At 43.6% G+C, this 24,973-nt stretch overlaps 1 protein-coding gene across 6 annotated transcripts in view; it reads right to left on the reverse strand.

Annotated features, from left to right (window-relative positions):
- LOC114596838 (potassium voltage-gated channel subfamily KQT member 1-like) overlaps positions 1-24,973 on the reverse strand; it is a 360,069-nt gene that overhangs the window by 241,019 nt on the left and 94,077 nt on the right. For all 6 annotated transcript variants that reach the window (XM_077930824.1, XM_077930823.1, XM_077930827.1 and 3 more), the window contains one exon: positions 10,425-10,539. In XM_077930824.1, the coding sequence (XP_077786950.1) occupies positions 10,425-10,539 (115 nt within the window). The remainder of the gene's footprint in view (positions 1-10,424; positions 10,540-24,973) is intronic.

Consider the following 24,973-nt stretch of genomic DNA (forward strand, 5'->3'; position numbering starts at 1 on the left):
TGCTTCCTCCTTTTCATTTTGTTATAAATAAAGAGAGAAACTGAACCAAGTAATGGCAACAAGGTCTACTGACAAAACCTGGTGAACCCTAAACCCTAAACTACAGGTTGCTTTGTAGCTGTCAAAGCTTCCATTGGAGAATAGTGAATGCTTATTTCTATTCAAACATTGGCAAGCAATGTACAATGCACATATGGATTCTGTATATAAACATACACTTGTGCTTCTGAAGAGCATGATACAGTGGTACCTCAGGTTACAGACGCTTCAGGTTACAGACTCCGCTAACCCAGAAATAGTACCTTGGGTTAAGAACTTTGCTTCAGGATGAGAACAGAAATCGCGCGGCGGCAGCAGAGGGAGGCCCCATTAGCTAAAGTGGTGTTTCAGGTTAAGAACAGTTTCAGGTTAAGAACGGACCTCCAGAACGAATTAAGTTCTTAACCCGAGGTACCACTGTACACCCAAGTGCAGCTACCAAGTATGAAACTAGCGACCACATTCAATGTATTTGTCTCAAAATGCATGCTCACCAAAGGTTTTTTATCAGTTAAAGCATTTGTTGAAAGGTGAAATGCTTTCCACCATTTTACTATGACAGAGTGCCCTCTAATGTCCAAAAGTTGTCTTCTAGCAAAATCCATCATGCTTTTGTCAACAGATGTATGTAATAGTTAGGGGTGTGCCAAAGTTACATTTTTGGTGAATGTGTCTGCACAAAACAGTTCAAGATATTTATCCAAAAAGTAGATATATATTATTCAAAAACGAGGAATCTTCTTTGTGATTTTGAATCCTAGACTTAGTGTACTCTGTTCCCTGTTTAAAGGCACTTCTCTTACAGAAGTGATATCTGCAGATTCTCTTCAATGATCATCATCTTCTTCTTCAGATGGAAAACCCTTCCTGATTAGATTAGAGGCAGAAGATGTGGCTTAATTATGCATCTTAGTACTGCATTCAAAACCTTGACCTTTTGGCTAGTGTTCTTCTAGTTCCCTAGTGAAAAACCCTGCGAACCCACTATTGCTTGTCATTCAGGGCTAGCTTGCTCTTTTCAAACTCAAAATTAAAGTCGCAGGTCTGTGGTGCAACCCTAACACAGGGTCTCCTGTGACTGATGAAGATGCCAGAAATGAAAAGTATTGTTATAGATTTAGGGTAAGCTCAAGAAATTAATAATGCTAGCATTTTGGTCATTTGTGATATGGAAGGAGAATGCAAGCTGCAAAGGAATTCCTGGCCTAGCTTATACAAGACAATCTGTCTGAGCTTAGGTTATGAAAAGAACAATTGAGGAGCATTAACAATACAAGAGAAATCCTTGTCCCACTTGTGAACAGAGATTGGGGATTTAGAAGGTTGCCAGGGCAACTGCAGGGGAGGGGGGGTTGTTGGGAGGAAGAAGAGCTGAGATCCATCTTGGGCAGGCAGGCTGAAGGACGCCTGCACTGCTGCCTCTTGAAGTGACCATGACATAAGATCTAGACTCCCTCCATGCAGACTGAAGGTGTAAATGGGTGAATAAACCATATTTCTTAAAGCACAACAGTCTCCGCCACGTCTTCCATTCTTCAAAGGGGGACAGACCCTGTGGGGGTGCCTGAGACCCAATGGGCTCTTGCCACTGTTCAGCAGAGAGAGGGGCAGGCACTTGACTTATGTAACAAACAGTATGAATCCACATTTAAATCATTATCATCAACATCATCATCTGCCGGTTTCCTAGATTTTTTAACAGACATCAAGATAAAGTCCTTGTTGGCAGCATGGGGAGGGAAAATTTTGAGCAGAAATGCATTTGGAAGTTGGCTCACATGTACACCTTACCATATACAGTGGTACTTTGGTTCTCAAACTTAATCCATTCCAGAAGTCTGTTCCAAAACCAAAGTGTTCCAAAACCAAGGTGCGCTTTCCCATAGAAAGCAATGCAAAATGGATTAATCCATTTCAGACAATTAAAAACAACCCTTAAAACAGCAATTCAACATGAATTTTACTATCTAATGAGACCATTGATCCGCGCTCCATGGATGAATTAATGAAAGCAGCGTTAGCCATTGGGGTTCGACAAGAGGCGCCCACACAGGAGAGGCGGGAGGCAAGAGGGGAGCGTTTCTATGGCAACCACATTCCTGAGATGCCGGCAGGGGCTTCCCACAGGCTGCCACCAGCAGAACCTATGGAAATCGATGGAGCCCACGCGCAGGAGTTTTCAAATGCTGACGCTCTCAAGAAGAAAGAGGTAAGGGCCTGGAAGTCAGCCAAAAAATGCTTCATCTGTCAGCGTGCCAAGGCCTGTCCACAGAGGAAGGCCTGGTGGGGCAGGCAAAGAGGAGGAGGGAGACAAGCCTTAGGCTCAGGGAAACGAAAGACCAACAGGGGCAGCAGCCAGGCGGGCGACCAGTAGAAAAGCCCTGACCAGACCCTCCCAAGGCAGGCACAGCAGTTCAGGTGGTGCTAGAGCTCCCTAATGGGCACCCAATAGAAGTGCAAGCCTTGTTGGATTCTGGTGCCTCAGCGAACCTTTTCAGCAGAGACTTCGCTTTAGAACACCAGCTACACCTGTTGCCACTAGATTTCCCCTTGCAAGTGACCACCATTGATGGGAGAGAGCTACTGGGAGGGGAAGTCACGCACCAGACACCACCAATGAGGATGAGAGTTTCCAGGCACGTGGAAACCATTGCCTTTCATGTGGCCACCTTGGCAGGACCTCCCATTATTCTGGGAATGATTTGATTGGCACTCCATGACCGGTGGTGTCATGGCATCAACGATTCCTTACCTTTGGGTCGGCACACTGTGTGGAACACTGGGGGAAGAGGAGCCACGGGTGGCTATGGCCAAGGTCGCTGGAGTGACTCTGGAGGAGAGAAGGAGCGTTCTATGACAATATGCAGATTTGAAGGAGGCGTTCAGTGAGAAGGGGGCCAACAAGCTGCCCCCCCCCAGACCCTATGACTGCAAGATCAATCTGGTCCCAGGGGCCAAGCTGCCAGTGGGTAAGCTGTATTCTATGTCCGACCAAGAAAGAGTTGAGGCAGTTTACTGACAAAAATTTAAAGAGGGGTTTCATAAGGGAATCCAAGGCGGTAGGGGGGACTTCAGGGTCCTGAACAGTTTGACGGAACCCATAGCCTTCCCCATGCCCAGAATTGACGATGTTCTGGCACAAGTGAGGCAGGGGAAAATTTTTATCAAGCTGGATCTCAGGGAAGCCTACAACCTGATTAGGGTGTGGGAGGGAGACGAATGGAAGACGACCAAGTTCACCCCCCTTGGGGCATTTGAATATCTTGTTTGGATTACAAGCGGGCTCTGCCTGCTTCCAAGCCTTTATGCACCACGTGTTGGGCCCCCTGCTGTACAAGAATTGTGTTGCCTTTTTAGATGACGTCTTAATCTTTTCAGAGGATGAAGTGCAGCCCGCACGCGACGTCAGGCAAGTGTTGGAGAGATTGAAGGAGCATCAGCTGTGGGTCAAGCTAGAGAAATGCCAATTCCATGCTCAGGAGGTCGAGTTCCTGGGGTACCGGCTGTCGGACAAGGGGCTGGCCATGGATCCGGAGAAGGTGAAGACAGTGCTGGACTGGAAGAGCCCCAAGACAAAGAAACATGTGCGACGGTTCCTGGGCTTCAGCAACTTCTACAGAAAGTTTATCAAGAACTTTGCACACATGACAGCGCCAATAACCGATTGTCTCAGTGGCAAGAAGTTTTTGTGGACAAGGGAAGCGCAGCAGGCCTTTGAAAGTTTAAAAAAGGCCTTTGCATCAGAGGAGCAGCTCCTGCACATTGATCCTGGGAAGCCTTTAAGGGTGGAGACGGACGCTTCAGACTGAGCTATCGGAGCTGTGCTGTTGCAGCAAGGTCTGGGGGAGGATTGGAGGCCTTGTGCCTTTTTCTCCAGGAAGCTGAGCAAATCAGAGCAAAATTACACTATTTATGACAAAGAATTGCTAGCCATTTATGCGGCTTTTAAGCAGTGGAGACACTTCTTGATCGGGGCGCAGCACCAGATCCAGGTACGAATGGACCACAAGAACCTAGAATACTGGCTCACAGTGCGTGTGCTCAACCAGAGAAAGGTCAGATGGGCGGAGGCTTTTTCTCAGTATAGCTTCAAGATACAATACGTCCCTGGGGGGCAAAACATGAGGGCGGACGCACTTTCCAGGAAGCCAGAGTACATGGAAGAGGAAGGGCCACCCGTGGCCAGACAAATGTTCCAAGAGGGCAAATGGTCATGTGGGGAAGCACTGACAGGGGAGGCGGAACTGGTTGGGCTCACCAGACACGATGTGTTTGCTCAAACTAAAATTGGGGAACTTAAACATGATCAGGGAGCAAATGGGGGTTTTCAGGAGAAAGGGGGGCTCTTGTTCTACAAAGGGACACTGCATGTACCGGGAGAGCCATTGAGGGCCAAAATCCTCAGACAGCTCCATGACAACCCCACAGCTGGGCATTTGGGGCAACATAAAACCATGCTGTTAGTCACCAGGCAGTTCTGGTGGCCCAAGGTAAGGGAGGATGTAAGGGAATATGTCCGAGGGTGTGCCAGGTGTCAGAGGGCCAAAGGGCTAAGAGCCGCACCGGTGGGGTTACTGGAACCCTTACCAACACTGGGGAGACCCTGGGAGGTGGTGTCCATAGATTTCATGACGGATCTGCCCAGGTCACGAGGTAAGACGGCAATGATGGTGGTGGTCGATCTGCTGACCAAAATGTGTCACTTTGTGGCATGTTCCCATGCAGTGACAGCTGAGGAAACTGCCAAGCTGTTGGAGTCCCATCGAGGGTGGTCTCCGAACGTTGAAAACAGTTCACCTCACAGTTCTGGCATAAACTCATGAGCCTGTTGCAGGTGGAGGTGAGCTTCTCGACGGCAAGACACCCAGAAACCAATAGGCAGGCCGAGAGAGCTAAAGCCATATTGCAGCAGTACTTACGCTGCTACATCAGTCAGAGGCAGAATGATTGGGTGGAGAAATTAGCACTGGCGGAGTTTGCATACAATAATGCTGAACATGTGTCCACGGGAATGAGTCCCTTTATGGCCAACTACAGGTGTCACCCCAGGGCCTTCCCAGGAGGGGGGGAGGAGGAATGAAGTGTTCCAGCTGCAGAGCAGTTTGCAGAAGAGATGGAGGCTTTGTACCAGCAACTCCAATTGGACCTGGAGAGGGCCAAAGAGGTGTATAAAAAGGAGGCAGACAAGCATCGCAGGCCAGGGTCATACAGGTGGGAGACAAAGTGTTGTTGTCATCCCAGGGGTTGCCTTTAAGAGGGGGGTGCAAGAAACTGCAGCCCAGGAGACTGGGGCCCTTTGAGGTGATCCATCAGATCAATCCAGTGGCATTCAGGCTAAAGTTGCCGGACAGCATGAGAATTCATCTGGTGTTTCATAGATCCCTGTTTTGACCTTACAGAGAGGGGCACAGCTTCCCGGGAAGGGAGGAAGGGGTGTCCGCCCATCCCAGGGTAGAGGAGAGGGAACTCTGTAATGAAGTGATGGAAATACCCCAGGTGGAACGGGCATCAGCTAGAGTACTTGGTGGCCTGGGAGCGGGAGCCCAGTTCAGAAAACACGTGGGTTCCCGCAGAAACCGTCACGGAGGAGTATTTTGTGGAGGAGTTCCACGCTCTTTTCCCACGCAAGCCAAAACCCCAGGGGAGGTTCTTTGGGGAAGTGTTTGGACCCACGGAGGACGAGGAGGACTTCTTAGGATTTACATCCTCAGTAGAGGAAGAGGGACTCTGAGCCGAAGTCACTGAGCTGTCTGATGGGGGGGGAAAACCTGATTGGCTTCTGGGATAACCACGCCAAGCCTCTTCAAGGCAGCGGGATGAAGGCTCCCCCTGCCCAAAGAGGCTGCGTGCAGCTAAGGCAGAAGCCAGGGCAGGCATGTGGCTGAAGGGTCGCTGCGCAGTTCTCCCACCTCCCGCAGAAGCCCGCAGAAGCCGCGCGCTCTTTAAAGGGTGCACGGCTCCTGTGGGCTTTTCTACGAGGTGGGAGAAGGGACTGATGCGGCCAGTCAGTCTCTTCTCCCTGCTGGGGAAAAACCCGCAAGAGCCGCACGGAGCTTGTGTCAGGTCTTGGGGGCTTTCCCCGCCTACCTCCCCCCTGCATTCGATCCATAGGACTCACACACATTTTCCCTTGCTTTTTAGGAGGGAAAAAGTGCATCCTATAGAGCAAAGGTACGGTAGTACCCAGCATGGGCATGTAGGTGGGTCTGAGGGTTTTTGCTGCAATATCCTTATCCTTTTTAAAGCCTTCGGCAACCAGGCACACTGTGAACTAAAACAGCAGTACAGGTTCGACAGCAGTACAGGTTCGAGCAGTACACTGTTCGACAGTGGAATTTGCTGCCAAGGAGTGTGGTGGAGTCTCCTTCTTTGGAGGTCTTTAAGCAGAGGCCTGACAACCATATGTCAGGAGTGCTCTGATGGTGTTTCCTGCTTGGCAGGGGGTTGGACTCGATGGCCCTTGTGGTCTCTTCCAACTCTATGATTCTATGATTCTAGGTATTCCAGGGAAATGAAGGTGACCAGAATCTCAGGCAGCATGGTGTAGCACAATACACCCAGATATCAGATTGGTTGGTTGTTGGTTAGTTAGTTTTCCCCATCAAGGTACTGGTCTTGTGAAAACGGCAGTGTGAAGTGGTCAGGAATTGTGATTTTATCAGATGTGGAATCCTCTAGTCCCAATTCATAATCAAAAAGTACAGTATCAAGCATAAAACTCAACCATGCTGTTATCACACTACAAGCAGGTTTAAATAAACATTATTAAGAAATGCTTACCTGGTTATACACCTGTTTTTAAAGAAAGAAATGGTTTGTTATGGGCTGTGCTATATGTTTAGTTATAAAAAGTTAAGCAAAATTGGCAGTACAAGCGCATTAATCACAGTTAAAACAGCTATTTCACTTTACCTCAATGTACCTTTAGAAATATCTGGTACATCTGGTACACGAGGGCACATCTGACTCCAGTAAATAACTGGACCACCATAAACAGACCCAGGTTCAATCCTTACGCAACTGCAAAACTCAGTGGATGACATTCTGCTGGTCTCAATCAGTCAAACCTACATCATTATAGGGATTATTGCAGGGAATGGTAACCTCAGCCCTGGGAGCTTCAGGCCCCTGTATATGACCCTCGAGTCATGTCCCTTACTGACCCCTTAAGTATTTTTGCCTGGCTGAAATGTCCTTGAACTGTGAAAATTATTTTTATTTGCCAGGATAGGTGGGTGTGTACATGCGCATGTATGTATTTCTGTATGGAGGAGAGACTTTTGCATGGCTAGAATGCAGCATACCACACAAAGGAAGAGTCAGATTCATTGACTCCCTCCCACCCTTGTTCCACTGCCAGATTTGGTTCTACCCAGGGGTTTTTTTCAACCAGAACCCAATGGAACTCGGCTCTGGCACCTTCAGGTGAACACCATTGCCATTCTAAGTGAACAAGGGAGGTGTTCATGGTGAGTTCTGGCACCTCTTTTTCTACCCACCACTGGCATGAAGAGTTCTATATTTGGCAATGTCTGTTGCAGCAAAAACAACAAAGAGTCTTGTAGCACCTTAAAGACTAACATGCTTATTATGACACAAGTCTGAAGTCCACTTCCTTAGACGCTTAAGGGAAGAGCCGTACTTGATTCCTCTTCTCTGAAAGGCCAACCAGATGCCTGTGGGCAGGGCACAAACAGAGCAGGAGTGCAAAAACGTTCTCCCCCCCCCCCCCTGCAATTCCCAGGAAGTGCTCTTCAGAGGCATACCGTCTCCAACAACAGAAGTGCTGTGGTTTGTGACCACTGATCCGTGAATATTTCTAATCCTTTTTCAAAGCCACCCAAGTTTGTAGCTACTACTGCCTCTCATTGGAACAAATCTATAACAAATCTATAACAAAACTATCCACTGTGCTAATAACTATTTTTGCCAATCCTGACTCTTCCGTTATTCAGCTTCACTGCATATGTCCGAATTCTAGTATTATTATTTTATGCACCATAATTTAATACACCTCTATCATGTCCCCTCTTACTTATATGACATAATGCATTTGTTGGTGTTTAAGGCACCACAGGATTTTTTGTTGCTGCTATTTATATATCAGCACTAATCTCAATAGAATGATATATGAAAGTAAGCATATGCATTTGGACAAGCTCACAAAATGACAATTCTGCTTTGTACTCTTAAGATTGAATAAAACCTTACTTCCAAACTTTTCCATGCCATGTTTTAGTACAGCGAAGAAAAGCCCAGCACTTTAAAATACGTGATGAGAAATAGTTCACTGTGACTTAGCATTAGTATTTAAACTATTAACATACAAAATAAAAATATTTACCATATATCAGATAAAATGTAGTAATTTACATGCTTAGGTACAAAACTTACAGAAACAATTTACTTGATCCACATGACTGATTTACACCTGGTTCCTTCAGTGCAGACATTCAATGCTACTTTGAAAACCTCTCTGTTCCCTGGTGCTTTCCTTAAGAGTGGTCAGACTTGTGTGATTTAGAAAAGCTTTCTCATAGTCATCCTTCACCTATCTCATGTGCCTGATATATCTTTTTCTACATGTTGCTTTGTGAAGTCTTGGCACCATTACAGGTGCTATGTAACCTTAATTCTGCATCTGTAAGGAAGAAATCTTTTCATGTGGCAGCACTTACACTTTGGAACTCCCCCCCCCCCCATTGGCATCAAGCAGGCGCCTTCACTGTGTTCATTGTGGGGCTTGCCAAGAACATAATAATGCCATGTGTTTTAATCTAGCTTATTGCTGATTTTAAATATTTTTGAATGTTTTTATTGATAATTTCATAGTTTATTCTTTTTGTAGACCACTTTGAAGTTATTTAACAATTTTGTTAAAGAAAATAAAATTTAAAATACATATATATAATCATTGTAACAATAACTCATGCATGTATTATGGTAGCAATTAAAAAGCCTTTATATGAAAATGTCTGTATTGAATTTCTGATCCATATATAAAATAAGTGGAGTCCAAAGCTTCTCAAAGTATTCTTGTCTTTGTCTTCCATCATAAAGATGTAGGACTTCAGCAAGCTTTGCCATTATGGCCAGATGCCATGTCTTATTAAACCATTCACTGACTCTCTGAAATTTTGATCCCAAGGTTTCAATTTCTGGCAGAATATCTAAGCTCACAACACACTAAGTGTTTCTAATTTTTAATTTCTCAATCAATTTCTCTGAAGAGTCCTTAGGCACCACAACCAAATTTTTGATGATGAAAGCATCTCTTCCAACTTTGTAAAGATGTAATTTATTAACCCTCCTCTGGGGGAGTATTCCATTGCCCCAGGATTGTTGCAAAGATGTTCCACTTCTCACTAAAACCATGCTGACAATACAGTGAAAGTACATAAATGAGGCTCCAGAAAAAGGTCTAAATAGGCCACAAGGCACACAAGGTGAAAGGTAGTTTTGGGGGTGTGCAGGTCCCACAGTTTAAAATATTAAAACCAGCTCCTTACATGGAATCTTATTCACAAAAAAGCTAACATTTCAATCAGCATACTATAACACTAATATTTTTTAAAAATATATATAATACAAATCCACCATAATAGTTCAAAATATTATACCAAAACAAAATAAAATAGGCCATACAGACCAAAAGGGAACGTACTGAATTCTTTGCCCACAAGACACTGCTATATAAACCTTATTCAAATAACAGTTTACATCCATCCTGCAGAAAACACCTCCGTTGATCAACAAGCATAGCTGTCAACGTTTCCCTTTTTTAAAGGGACATTCCCTTATTCCGAATAGGATTTCCCTTAAAAAAAGGGAAAAGTTGACAGCTATTTGTCTCAATTTTTAAAAGCTAGTTTATATATGTCCTCTCCTTCACAATAACAAAGGCACTGTCTATTTTTTCACAGTTACTAGAATGTCCACATTCTAGGGCTATAAAAGACCAAAAAAATCCCCCCTCTCTGTTGTCGCTTAATTCCAAGAAGTTTCAAAAGTACTAAGGGCCCAAGATGTGATATTAATTGCTCTAAGACTTGAAAGGAAATCTCCACTGGTGTGCTTGAAATGCACATTGGAGAAGCAGCTTTTCTGTTCGGACCCCAAAAGAGAGAGAAAGAGTTACGTGTTTCCTCTCTACCCTTCATGGTGCTAAGGCTGCTCAAACTTCCCCAGGGCTTCTATTTACAAAACAAAAAACTGCACATTAATTGCATTCACAGAATCAACTGGAGCCAAATAACACAGAATCAATCTAATGTCCAACAAACAATATTTGGCCAATTGACTGGCCTCCAACTCTGCACAAGTGACTTTGTAACATCTGCAAATGCCATGTGTTTCTAAGAAACACTCATAATTATTGCACTTACTGTGACACATCAGACACAGCAGGCAAAGGTGCCTCTTCAGAGATGAGGTCCATGTCTTCTGTGAAACTGTTGGCCCTTGACATTTCACCACTGTTCCCTTCCAAACGCTTTTTTACTAAACAAAGAATGTGAAGATGCAATATGTTAAAGGGACAGAACAGCAAGATTACACAAGTTGCTCCATTTATACTGCAGTTGTTGCCTTTCAATCAGTGCCTTTTAAAAGCACTGCTTTTAATCCTTATTATGCTCTCCTTCCTCAAGGCAACTCTTTACAGGTAAAAGTCCTTGGGCTTTGGTTTTGTACCTGCAAAGACTGCTTATTCATTTCAAAGCAGCATTGAAAGGGAGGCTGACCCTGAAAGCCAAGGAGCAGCACAGCAGTTCCAGTGAGCTCACAATCTGCGCCCACAATTTTCTTTCTTAAAGGATAATATGAGCATGGTGAAGAAATGACAACAAGTAGAATATTTCTATAAATATTGGTGATGCGTCCATTGTTATGACAAGCAGTCTTTGTGTACAAAATTGCATTTTGCAAAGAATGAGTGGCAGAGATTATGAAGTGGCTCTGCGCTTTTGACACTCAGAGGCATTTTGTGACCCTGTGTGGAAGCCATCTTTAGAGCTAAAAACACAAAGGCCAGCACTGCAGTTTTCAGTGCATACTTTTCACTTAGAAAACCAGGTGTAACCATCTTAAAGTCATAGTTGCGTTTCAGATAACACCATTTCAGGACCAAGAAATTATAACAAATCTATATTTGACCCTGTTAAATATGTGGAAAATCAAAATTTACTATGTTCTCTGCATTTAAGTAACTGAGTTAATAAGTTACTGGGTAAGTGTAGGCCACAAAGTTTATTTCAGTGGTTCTCACATCTAAGGATTATCATTATCACCTATTATATGGATTGCTAGGCATATTTGTATGTATTTAGTAAAGAGTGCAATTCTATATTTGTTTACTCAGATGTAAGCCACACTTTCAGTGGTGCTTCAAAGTAAGCATGCATCATAGCCTATTGTTGCGAACAGTGGGTTAAATTACACAGTACTTGTGCACTGAGGAGCACATTGCCCACATCTGGATGCCAGGTGCACTGGGTTACCATAGCAACACCAGCAAGGTTAAGTGTATGACTTGCTGAGTCAGTCATCATCCCATTGGTTCAGAAATGTAGTCTTTAGGGCATGGCTTTCAATATGTCCTGTCCTGATGCTGCCCTGTTTGCTGTCAGGGTCTGGATCCGTGAGAGTCAGGGGAAGACACTGTGGGTATTACACGGCAGCATTAGATTGCATGGTGATAGTGTTGGCAGATCTCTCTGTACATATATCTTTTTAATTCAAGGACCAGAAGAACTGTATATAGTAAATAGTAGAGTTTAGCTTGTCTTGCGTCCAGAGACAACAAACACTTTGTAACTGTGAACTGTGTGGGAGAGGAGTTTCCCCCTAAACTGGGGACTCTGGAAGAAGCTGTCTGCTGGGAGCAGGAAATCTCTGAGGCCTCTGAGGCTGGAGCTCCGCATCCTCTGCTGGTACATCACACTGGATGCGGGAGGTGGCTTCCACAAGTCACCAACACCTACAGTAGGAGTCTAGCAAAGCAGCTGAGGTTAATTGCTAGTTTCTCTTTCCACCTTCTCCAAGCCTCTGATTTGAGAACATTTTTTTTGAAAAAAAAAGTCCTGTGAGGCAGAGCTGCTTTCAGGACCTCTGCAGAGACTGTGCCTGCTTCCAGACAGGGCTAACTATTGCAAATGGGTCATTCAGATATCACAAATAGGTCGCTGACAACACGGGTTTTTCGTTTGTTTGGTGCAGCAGTCCCGTCCCCCCACTTATTGGACTTTATGTGGAAATTAATCAGGATTAATTTGGGGGATGGCCTGGTATTCTTCACTATCTGAGTTAATCCTCCATACAAATAATCAAGGGCAGTCAATAGTTAAGCCTGCCTCTTGTTCTCTCTTGTTCTTGTTCAAGAATCCTCTTGTTCTCTCATCAGGCAAGTCTCAAAAAAGCTCTCAGGAGAGGAGGGAATTACCAGGGCAATGGGACTGTACACTCCATCAGCTTTGCTTGGAAACTGCTCCCATGTATTTATCCATAACATGCCAAGATTGTGCTTTTGTGCAGATGCTCCTCCTGAAGGAAGATGGATCTTCCCAACTTTGCATTCTTTGATTGAAAATATATTATTTTTATTGTTGTTGTTGTTGTTATTGTTATTATTACTATTATTACGTAGTAAAATACGTAAGTAAACTAGAATCAATCCTAATAACAAATAACCACAGATTGTAGACATTTCACTGGGGTCACTTATAAAAAGTGTGATTCAGTTTCAAGAACATTAAATCACCTGCCGCTTTCCATTTTCTCTACAAGACCAAGGAAAAAGTATTTATAAGTAAGTATTTATAACACGCTTTATAAGTAAGTATAATCAGAGGGAAAGAGGGCCAGCAAGGAGCAAAGTGCAAAGTTAAAGATTTAAGAATTCCAAATTCTCACATACAGGAGATGAGTGAGGTAAAGTCTGCTGGCGTTCCTTTTTATTTGTGTACCTTATCAAGTCAAATCAATTCCTAATGAATTTGTCTCGTTTTCGTTGCCCCCTAAGCACAGAGCACTCTTTGGAATTTATGAACTCAGGTGGCAAAGGGAGCTCAGAGGAGGAGGAGATATTGCTCCCAGTGAGCTGGCGCATGATGTGATTTGTCACTAAGATCATCCTGGGAGGCCCTTCTCCAAGTCCTCCCTGCCTTTAGAAGTGAGATGGTGGGAGAGACTTCTGTGGCAGCACCCCAGCTGTGGAATACTCTCCTTGGGAGGTCTGTCAGTTGAACACATTTTTATTTGCCTGAGTCTTTTAACTGTTTTAGAACTATTGTAATGCTAGAGTTGTATCTGTTGTATTGAAAGAACAGGCTGATGCTCCTGATCTTAACTTACTAATGCTGCTATTTACATCATTAATTGTTAGTCATTATAGAAATCTCCAAACTAAAGCGCAGCATATAAATCTTGGGAATGAATAAATAAAAAACAAAATGGTCCAGTCATTGTGTAAGCCCATGCATAGTTTCCATTATGTCACAGAAACCGGCAAGGTGTGTACAGTGGCACCTTGGGTTACGGATGCTTCGGGTTACAAACTCCACTAACCAGGAAGTGGTTGCTCCAGGTTAAGAACTTTGCCCCAGGATAAGAATGGAAATCGTGTGCCAGCGGCACAGCGGCAGCAAGAGGCCCCATTAGCAAAAACATGCCTCAGGTTAAGAACTGTTTCAGGTTAAGAACGGACCTATGGAATGAATTAAGTTCTTAACCCGAGGTACCACTGTACAGCTTTAAAAATTACTAAATGTTTACAATCAATAAAAACCACAAGGTTCAATGTTAAGTTTAGCAAGACTAGTAGCTCTGCTATGCTGTCAGGCTCAGGAATTCTATCCCTCCACCGGTGGCAGCAAGAAGCAGAGAAAAACAAGGCAGAGTCCTTTTTATTGAGTTTATTCATTCATAATAATGAGAGACAAAAGAATGCCCAAACAATGGTGTTGCTCCAACTGAGCTCCTCCTCCCTCCTCCCTAGCAACAGCATTTCCCTTTACTGTGTCTGCTCGTGGCCAACTGTCTCCAAGTTCTCTGTTCCTGCACTCTTAACAAACGCCAAGTTCTGGGAGAAGGGGGGTCAGAAATACTCTCCAGTGACAACGTGTCAGCTGGCTGCTCTGCCTCCTGGCCTTGCCTCACCTTCCCCTTCTCCTAACACTTCCCAACTCTTCTGTTCATCTGTCTCTGAGCTGTGACCTTCCTCAAACCCCTGCTTCTCCTCTTCTCCTGCAGCGTCAGGAGAACGGGTGTGTGTGCGTTGTATAACAACAATAACAACAACAACAATAATTTATTAATTGTACCCCGCCCATGTGGCTGGGTTTCCCCAGCCACTCTGGGCGGCTTCCAACAGAGATTAAAAATACATTAAAACATTAAAAACTATCCTAAACAGGGATCTCCACCATTCCTCCTCCATCACATCCCCTTCAGTCCAGTCCCTGTCATATGTATTGATATTTACTTGTATTGAGATCATTTCAACAAAATCCCATTGAAGGAATGGGTTTCCCAAACCCAAAACTGACTGTGCAGGCAGTTTGATACTGCACCAAAATCCCTATTTTTCCTTAGCTAAAATCCATTAACTTGAGCTCTGAGTCAATGTATAAACAAAAACCCAGCTGTGCTCAGAGCCCTCTCCTTTATCAGTTTGTGACGGCAGGGATGACCCTGACTGCACCAGCAGAACAGAGAAGACACATCTATACCTTATCTTATGTGCTTACCACAAAAGACGCACAGACCTAAGTCCGGAACAACGCCAAAGCGTGTTATCGGAGATGACGACCACTTCCTCCAAGATAAGAGTAGGAAGAGGAAGATCCTTTTATGGTCAGAAGTACAGGAAGGAATTCCCTTTTATGGTTAAGAATACCAGAGCAAGACTTCCGGGTTAGTGCCTCCAGCAATGGCGGATTTCCTCTGATCGGGAGGAATCCGCTTCGTGGAAATCAGGGTCCGGACCACCACGGCGAGGCGGAGACCCATTAAAAACCACAGGTGGGAGAAGCCTGTGGACGTGGGATTCGGCTGGCACCTTTTGCACCTCCCCTACTCGCGGGGAGACCCAGTTTCGGGGATCCGGAGCGACGTGGGGTGAGCGGCGCGGTGCTTCGAATCGACTGCTTTTTTCACGGAGTGAAGCCGCATTGCTGTTGCCGGAGAGCGCTGACTTTTTCCTGTGGACAATTGGACTTTAAACAACTACCCGTGAGTAGAACGGAAAATTGGATTATTAAACATTTTTAATTTGGCACCGAAGCGGGAAGGTTCCAAACAGGAAGTCCGCCTTCCGCTTTTGTAAATAGATTGAAGCAAAGACATTGCAAGCTAAAGTCTGGAAAGTATTTTATAAAGGATTAAATCTCCATCGGCTGAAATCACTAAACCCCCCTTGGAAGCAGGAGAAGAGGGGGGAAAGTTTAGATTGTTTAAGCCTGCAGGAGAGAGAGCGAAGAAAGATAAATTACCACCATTTTGAACCTGGGAACGGGCTGCCAGGAAGACCGACGTTTTGGGAAAGTTCATTGACTATGAATAAAACGTATGTTGACAGATAGTGAAATAAGAGAAACATATTGATTCCAATGTTTCCTTTTGCACTTAAAAGGAGTAAAATATCTGAAAATCGAAATTAACTTTGTTAACTTTGTTGCTGGACCTGCTTTTAAAAGGCCGGATACAAATAGAAATTGTTTCCCCTAGAGGGAGCTTTTGAAACTGTTGCAGGAGTGGAGCTGGGGAATTCTCCAGCTGCAGAGATTAAAGATCGTGAGAATTAGACAATGAGCTTGAACAAGAATGTGGACAGAAGAAGCCTTAGTGATTGCTTTTTGCAAAACAAGTGCCTTATTGGAACAGCTTCATGAGAAGATGGATACGGTGATTACTATAACTGACAGTTTTGGACAAAGAAGGATTGATTTGGGACAAAAAGTGAATACTTATACAGAAACTACTCAGGAACCGACCCAGGAATCTGCTTTGACATGGCAAGCTGTGGAGAAGACAAAGGAGGAGGATGTTGTTGAACCTCAAGTAATACAAGAGAGAGATCCTCGGCCTTGTATGAACATAAGCTGTTGTCTTTGAAGACCGAATCTGGAGAAAGCCAGATTTGGAGAGATGGAGCCCCGCTTGGATTGGAGAAGGAAAGTTGGAAAGATCCCCTTATGGAGGGATGTTCTGGCTTTTGGGGTCTGGTTTTGGGCCAGGGGGAGATTGGAGTAGTGGGGGCTTTTAACTTGGGAGGGATTTTGAAACATGCTTTGAAATATCCTTTGGATTTTAGTGCTGACTATGGAGAATGGGCTGACCTGTCGAGAAGGGATAAAGACATTATTAGGTTGGAGTTCTCCCCGAGATCTACTCCTCAGTGACAAAGGAAGGAAATTAAGAACAAGATCAGCAGAAGACAAAGTAAAGTGCAGGTATAAATATGAAGAAGAACTGCAGAAGGGACATGGAAAAGAGTTAAGAGCCTCAGACAGGAAATCACCAGGTTGATGGACTAGATGGAATGGATAGAAAGGACTGACAGAACCCAAGACCAGGGAGAAGAGACGGTGGATGAAGATTGGAAGAAAGTTTAAAAATTTATTTAGAGAAATATTGTAAAATTAATGAGTGTTAGAAAAATGTTGGAATGAAACTATTTGGCTTTAGTAGAAATGCTATAAGGAGTTATGTACAAATAAATTTTAAGTTTTAGGGCTTTTTATGGTAAGATAAGGTTAAAATAAATTAAGACAATTAAATGACAGAATATAGTGAAAGATGGAAAGGATTTGCTGAAATAATTAATAACTAGAATACAAAAAAGGGAGGTGTGAGGAGGTCGATGAAACAAGTTAATGAAAGATAAAGATATGGGAATATTGGATTTGTTTTTAATTTTTTTCGCTTTTGTTTTTGGTTTTGATGTATTGTGTGTTTTGTTCTCTTTTTTTCTTTTTTATTGACTTGTATTGTTTAATTTCTTTTTTCTCTTTTTTCTTTCTCACTTTTTTGTCTGTAATTTTAAATTTTCATTAAATATCATTAAAAAAAAAAGAATACCAGAGCAAGAACATATGTGATGTCAACCTGCGTACATAGGCTGATGTGGTTGGATTTATATGGGAAGGAGGGAGAGGGTGCCTGGAGGGTATATATCAACCTCGGTGTCATTTGGAATCAACCTCGGTGTCATTTGACTTCCTTCCTCCTGTCCCGGAGCAACGCAGACCCAATCGGTGAACTCCAATAAGGCTACACCATCATGTCCCAGAAACTGGCATATTTATGACACAATCCAAACTGAGGCACTGAATAGCCCTTTGTTTTCAATGGAAGTGGCTAAGCTCATAAAAAAACTATTTCCCATGGAAAGCGATGAGGCTTTAGCTGGTGTGCCATCTTCAACAGTACCTGGATAAAGATAGCCTTGCCTTATTTACCCATGGTCCAGCAATCTCCTTTGAAAGCAGTTTGGAAACTTCAGCTAATCCAGAATAGGGCCGCAAGGTCTTTAACAGGAATCAGTGCCTGTTATCATCTGCACTGGCTTCCAAGCCATTTCCAAGTTCTGATTTTGACCTTTGAAAACCTTAACAGATTAGGACTAGGTGGAACTGGAGATGTTTTTATGGAAAGTGATTCAAAAATTAAGTAAGATAATCTTTAGAGGCCCTTCTCTAGATTTCCCTACCAAGGTTGTCTACCCTTTTCCACCCCATGAAGACATTTTCTCAGGTTTTGTATATCTGTATTTTAATCAACTTTTTGTGAAGATGCGTATCTTATTATACTGCTTTATTTGCCACTGCTGGTTTTTTGTTCTTTTACTGCTTTATTGATGACTGACATATTGCATTTTAAAGGTAAAGGGACCCCTGACCATTAGGTCCAGTTGTGGCCGACTCTGGGGTTGCGGTGCTCATCTCGCTTTATTGGCCGAGGGAGCCGGCGTACAGCTTCCGGGTCATGTGGCCAGCATGACTAAGTCGCTTCTGGCGAACAGAGCAGCGCGCGAAAACGCCATTTGCCTTCCCACCGGAGTGGTACCTATTAACCTACTTGCACTTGGCGTGCTTTCAAACTGCTAGGTTGGCAGGAGTAGGGACCGAGCAACGGGAGCTCACCCCATCAAAGGGATTTGAACCGCCGACCTTCTGATTGGCAAGTCCTAGGCTCTGTGGTTTAACCCACAGTGCCACCCGCATCCCTATTGCGTTTTCGGAGGCTGCTATTGGGCATCATACAAGTACTGTAAGTACATAAAGCAGATGAATAAAACATTGTCTAACAAGCAATTTAAATAAAAATATAAATAAATAAAAAATTCTCTAGTAGCACCTTAAAGACCAAGTTTGTTCTTGTATAAGCTTTTGTGTGCATGCATCTGAGTGCATGCACATGAAAGCTTATACCAGAACAAACTCAGTTGGTCTATAAGGTGCTACTAGACATTATTTTTTATTTTATTTTTTGAGTGCGTCAGACCAACACAGCTACCTACCTGAAGCAATTTAAATGTAAACTTCGCTCAATCCCTGTTTGTAATTAGTGCAATGCACATTGCACAACATAAATAGTTGATGCTCCCAGAAGGCATTTCAGATGCAAAGTATATAAATAACAAGTTTAGGCCTGAGCAATTGTGATGAACCCTTAGATTGTGATGTGGCTCAAGAGTGCCACCTAGCATTTTACATCTCTCTCAAGAGAGCAATATCCTTAAATTTCATCCTATTTTCACAAAGGTCATATAGTTCTCTATTTTACAGCGTAAGTGCAGAGCTGTTGGGCAGAGGAATCTAATCTAAATATACTTCTGATTGGCCCCAGAAACCACTAACCACTAACAGAACTTTGTCCTGGACAAAAGAATAGTCAATTTTCAGACTAGATTTGGTTAGACTGGTCTTACATTCCCATAAAGTTTTGTTTCTTGGAACTGCCAAGCCACAATCTTTCTCTTGCGAAGAACCTCTGGAGTACGTCTGAAATCCAAGACTGCTCTAGCAGGTAGCATTTGCCAGTCTTTGTGCAAGGCTGCGTCCCTTGTCTTCTCCTTCCTCCCTTTACCTTCGCAACATCAATGTGAGAGAGGTTGGGCTGAGAGTTGGCAGTTCAGAAACCAGAGTTGAGAAACTGTACACAGGGCATTTTTTGCTTGTTATTTGTCAGGGTTGGCACACTTTTCTTTCTGCATTTTTCTGTAATTATTAAGACTATGGAACATTGCAGTTAAACCTAGGGGCTTCTGTAACTGACATTATATATTTGTAACTTGCTTTTCCATTTGGGAGCTCAAGGTTGTTCATATTATCCTCCACTCCTCACTTTTATCTTTACAGAAGGATCCACCCTATTCCTATCACTGTGGTTTGTTTTAAAACTGTATTTAATAATGAATTTTATGCTGTTGCAATCTGCCCTGGGACCTTATGCAGTGCCTATGAAATCAAACAAGCAACACCAGCATTGGCTGGGCCAATATACTGTATGTAAATATGCATACTTCTTGACAATAGCTTATGGGGTGGGTGGTGGGAACCTGCGTGCAATGCATTTGGCCCAGGAAATTCTATTGGCACCCTTGACTATAGCTGTGTACACGACAATCCACACTAATCCATTTGATTTTTTAGAAACACTGTGTTTTAAATGATTTTTTTTCCAAACCAACTTTGATCTGAATTGGAAATAATAGAATGACTTGACTGCATTTTCAGCCAGTAGTGTGCACATGGCCTAAAATAAGGTCCATTTAAGGGGATGTCTTTCACCCCTAGATTTGTTGCAGAAACTAAAAAAGGCAATGATTGAAAACTCCATTATTATTTATTTACAAGGTTAAGCACCCAGAATCCAGCTCATTCCCTCAGTTCAGGGTAAGCCTGGTAGGTTTCTGTTCCTTTGCTTACTGGGCTTCTATAAGGAGGCTTCTTCGTAAACCCAAATACAATCCTGGCATTTTGCTCGGACACTTTGTTAAGCAAACCAAACCTCCCTGTCACCTTCCTAATTACCCTGCTCTTGCAGTCTCTCCTGCTACAGACGATGGTCCAACTTTGTTTTAACCCTTCTTGCTCTGAAGCCTCTAGCCAAGCCCCAAACTTCTTTTAACATCAGTCTCACACTCTTATCCAGGGAACCAGGCAGAGGGCCTTCTCGGTAGTGGCGCCCGTCCTGTGGAATGCCCTCCCATCAGATGTCAAAGAAATAAACAACTTCCGGACTTTTAGAAGACATCTGAAGGCAGCCCTGTTTAGGGAAACTTTTGATACTGGATGAATAATTGCATTTTAATATTCTGCTGGAAGCTGCAGCCAAATGGGAAACCCAGCCAAATGGGCAGGGTATGAATTTGTTGTTGTTGTTGTTGTTGTTGTTGTGGTATGAATTTGTTGTTGTTCACATTCACACTTTCTCACTCTTGCTCCTTGTTCAAGGGCACACAGCTACTGTGATCTCCAAGCCTTTCCTCCTCTCTCTCTGACACTTGCAGAAGTCATGCACCAAGGAACACCTCCCTAGACTAGCCATTGCCATGGCATCCCCCCACCACCACCATTAGGGCACACCCGTCTCTGTATCTGAGCCATCAGCAACGAGGCACAGCAGACAAGTGTAATCAGAGGCATGCCCTCACATTCTCTCTCACACCTATTCATTTATACACATAACAGTTTACTGTAAATATCAACACAGAGACAGAAGTATATCACAAATGTGGGGATGATGTTCCTTGTACCTTGTGAAGCGGGACAGGTTGCAGCACAGATAGATAAAGATGACCAAGAAAGCTGTCGGCCTTCATACAAACACAATGGCCAGAAGGGAAGCAGAAGAAAAAGCAAACAATAAAATCAATTAGAGAAGAAAGACAACTGAACTACCAACAGAACCTTTGGCATTCCACTGAGACTACAAACCTCTTGAACTGAAATGCTGATATTCAAGCCTTTTTCTGAAACCGTTCTGCAGTCGGTTTACTTTTTCAATATTATGCTATTTTTTGATCTCTCTCACATCAATTAGAAATTTCATTGTGCATAGGTGTTTTACAGCTGAAACATATATTTGAAATATGCCCCAAAAATCCAGTCTTGCTACTCAAATATTAAATGTTTTAATATAAATTAAATATTAATATTTACATTATAATGCATCTTTTATCTTAGTGCTTCTTTCAGAATCTCTTGATTGTCTCACAATCTGAACTCACAGAAACTGTCTGATATCAAATCCCATTTCATTTTGTCTTTTATCAAATACATGCAAATAACTAATACTATTACATGCCAACTATTAAATATTATCAGTATAGGTAAAGGTAAAGGGACCCCTGACCATTAGGTCCAGTCGTGACCGACTCTGGGGTTGCCACGCTCATCTCGCTTTATGGCGAACCAGAGCAGTGAACGGAAATGGAAATCAGTATATCAACTGCCAAACATCACTTAGGATGCCAGATAGAGACAAAATATCCGGAGCTTTGCTTAGACAACATGCTGAAGCCAGAGAGGCAGGCTAGGCAGATGTCACCAGGGGTAAGGGCACCACCCCGCTTCCCCTTACTCAAGCATTAGTGCCGCACATGAAAACCACATGAACACAACTGCTAGAAGTACAGAAGAGGCTGTAGACTCCTAGAGGATGAGGGGCCCTTCTAGGTCATCTCGTCCAATCCCTTGATTGATGCAATAATTCCAGAGCAATAGCACCTCACAACAGAAGGCTGCTTAGCCTTTCCTTCAAAACTGTCCAACAATGTATAGCCTACACAAACACAACATGAAAGAGAGTTTAATTTCATCCATATTTTTAAGCAAACTGGCTTCATTTGCGTTGGTTCAAAAATATATGTCTTTAAAACGAGAATTCCTGGATGCCAAGACCCAAGTTTGGGGCAAGTACAAAGTGAGAGAACTGCAAGAGAGATTTAAAATCACAAAATATGCAGTAGAGTAAAGTGTGGAAACATAGGCTGATAGACCTTTAAAATATGTCATTGTGGGGGAACTTCCCTCTTCCCCCAGCATTGGAAAAGACCTTTGCTAAATTAAAAATTGGTTTACTTACTAACTCATCAAAGGTCAAATTCATGTGCTTTTCCATACATTGGTCAGAAATGTTGCACGGGCAGTAAACTTGGTTTAGTTACAAAGTGGTGAAAGTTCCTAAATTATTTCTGGGGGACCTCAGGAGTGGCTGGTGGGAGCCATGTGGTCTGAGCTGGAGCAATCAACTCAAACCTCTTCACACACTGAGCTTCTCATGTAGACTGGGTGCATCCAGAGACTATTAACCATTTGTTTTGTTTTGTATCACAGCTGTTTGCAGCTAGACTCTTCTCTCACAAAATGAAATTGCTTTCTCTGTCCCTGTTCTCCTTATTTGGATACTTTTGTCTCTCAGGATTGGATAGCCTTTCTCCAAGGTGTCTTCCTCCTTGCCTTCAGCTGTTGACTGCAGTTCCTTGCAGTTCCAGCCCCTCAGCTGCCCATCTACACTCTTTGGTCACTGCTTCCATCTGGGTGCCTTGCAGCTGGGGTCCTGGGGCACTTTCAAACCCCTGTAGCATCTCCTCAGGCAGGGCTCTCACCTTGCATGGCGCCACGCTTTTCTGCCCAAGGGGGTTTCTCACCCTCTCAGCTTGCAGCAACTCCATTTTCTCCAGTCAGTAGCTTTTTTGCTGCTGGATCATTTGCTCAAGCTGCTCCATATTTTGTCAGCTTTGCTGCTGGAGCATCAACCTTAACTGCTCCAGGAATGCTGCTGTTCCTCCCTCCATCTTGACTCAAGCACACCTCGCTCACAGATCCTCATCCCAGAAACATGAATCCCACTTCTAACATCAGTGTTGCATGCCCCCCAATCTCTGATTGGTGCAGGATTCCAGGGGTCCCGGGCACTTACTCAGAGTCTGGTTTCCTCAGAATGTGGGATAGCAGAGACTGTGCTGTCATTGTGATGTATGGTTTTTTACACATATATACACCCTGAGCCTACAATGGAGGGGCTCACAGCATTAACACCCAAGAGGGTCTTCCTTCTTCCACAGCCACAGTCTTGGATTGTAGCAGGAAACAGGCTTGGCTCTGTCTCTCAGCTGCATAGCCTATAGTTTGCTTCTAGCTTCTAGTTCTTGCACACAACTCACAAACAATAAACTTGTCTTGCTATTCCAGCAACTGAGTCCGTGTTGGATCAAGGAATTAGAAAGGACTCAGGCATACAGCCTACTCCTCCAAAACTCACAACATTACTTTAAATTTCTGCTTCATATAAATCATAAAAGGCAGGTTCTCTCACAATGCTCCATTTTCTGTCTCCTCTTCCTGGGTTGAACTAAGTGAATTTTGCCTCCATTCCCACAAACCAAATCATTTTCAACCACACGTTTACTGTAGGTATTTTGGATGAATGCCATTTTGTAGCCATTTAATTTGTACCATTTAAACAAATAACAAACATAAACCTATTTGTAGAAATGTTAGTGATTAAGCGGTATTTAAATACCTACAACAAATAAATAAAAATAGATAAATTGACATAGGACCTTTCATTCCTGGTAGGTGCCAACCATTGCCCTGATCAGGTTAGAACAATTCCTGCTTCTTCTTTCAGTTGTCTCTCTCCACGCTGAGTATAATATTTTCTTTCAGATCAAAATTCTGCTTTTTATCCCAATATCTTGTAAGCATAGCATGCTTCCTCTGGGATCACGTCATGTGAAGGACCAAAGCATGAAAGCAGGAGTTATGTTGGCTCTTATGAGAGTGGTCGCTTCTATGGGGCCACTCATATGGTTTCCAAAGGCCTCTGCTGGGATCTTAACAAAGTGATGCCCAGCTTTTAACAATACAGCAAGAGGGAAAGCATACAAAGGAGGGGGGTCCTGGTTCCTCTGAAAGATGGGGCAACAAAGGCTTGCAATCCAGAATGGCTATATGAGGCCTCTGCGTTGCTGCACACTGATCAGTGGCCACTAGAGGACCCACAAAGACAAGACAGAACAAAACAAGAGGAAGGGAAGAAGGAAAGTTACTTCACTCCTAGTAGGGCTCATGTGCATAGCAGCCAAAAATTCATTTTCCAAATCTGTTTTTTGCACTGCAGCTCTCTGCGGTTCCATGTGTATGCCCGTTGTTTGCTGTTCTCACATTCCATTGCAGCAGGGCCACACATTGTGCCTTAGTTGTATTTTGGAACTAGAGTAATGTTGCTCATTTTAATAACCCTTCATAAGCAGCCCATAAAACCCGCTGACACTCCCTGTAGAAATAAGGAAAACACATGTGTTCTGCTTCTTTCACACTCTTCCCCCTGCCCCAATGAAATTGGGGGCCATTGTTAAATCACTACTACGCTCAACTTAATTTCCATGTCTAGCTAACAAAGCATTTCAGCAACCAACATCACTATCTCACCCTGCTATCAGCCGTGCAAGTGGCTTGTACACTGCTGCTCTAAAGGTGGAAGAAGTCCCTAGTGGGGAGATAGCATCATCATGAAGGTGGTTTTCCCAGGGCAAAGTTAATCCACTGCACTCTGGGTGTGCTGACCCTTGCGATGTCCCCAAGTGCAGGATTTTCTCCACTACACAAGAAGGAAGATACACTTCTAGGTTTGGTCTGGTGCTGCGATGCAGTTACAGAAGCAGGCATCAGTGGATCTGCTGTTGCTTGCGTTCTGGTTGTAAAGCTTTTGCCAGATTGCAACAGCCAGTTATAGATGGGGGAAATAAGCATATTATGTTTGTGAGGGAGGGGTGTTAGGTATGTGTGTAGGGGGTGGGTCTGTCACGCACACATACAACAGCTAGCTAACACTGAGCTTGAGCCCTGAACCAAGAGCTTGAATGTTGGCTCTGACTCAGTTGCTGCCCCATGCCAACCAAAGGGAAGGATTAGGAGAAAAAGAA

The sequence above is a fragment of the Podarcis muralis genome, chromosome 6 (genome assembly GCF_964188315.1).
Source record: "Podarcis muralis chromosome 6, rPodMur119.hap1.1, whole genome shotgun sequence".
Lineage (NCBI taxonomy): Eukaryota > Metazoa > Chordata > Lepidosauria > Squamata > Lacertidae > Podarcis > Podarcis muralis.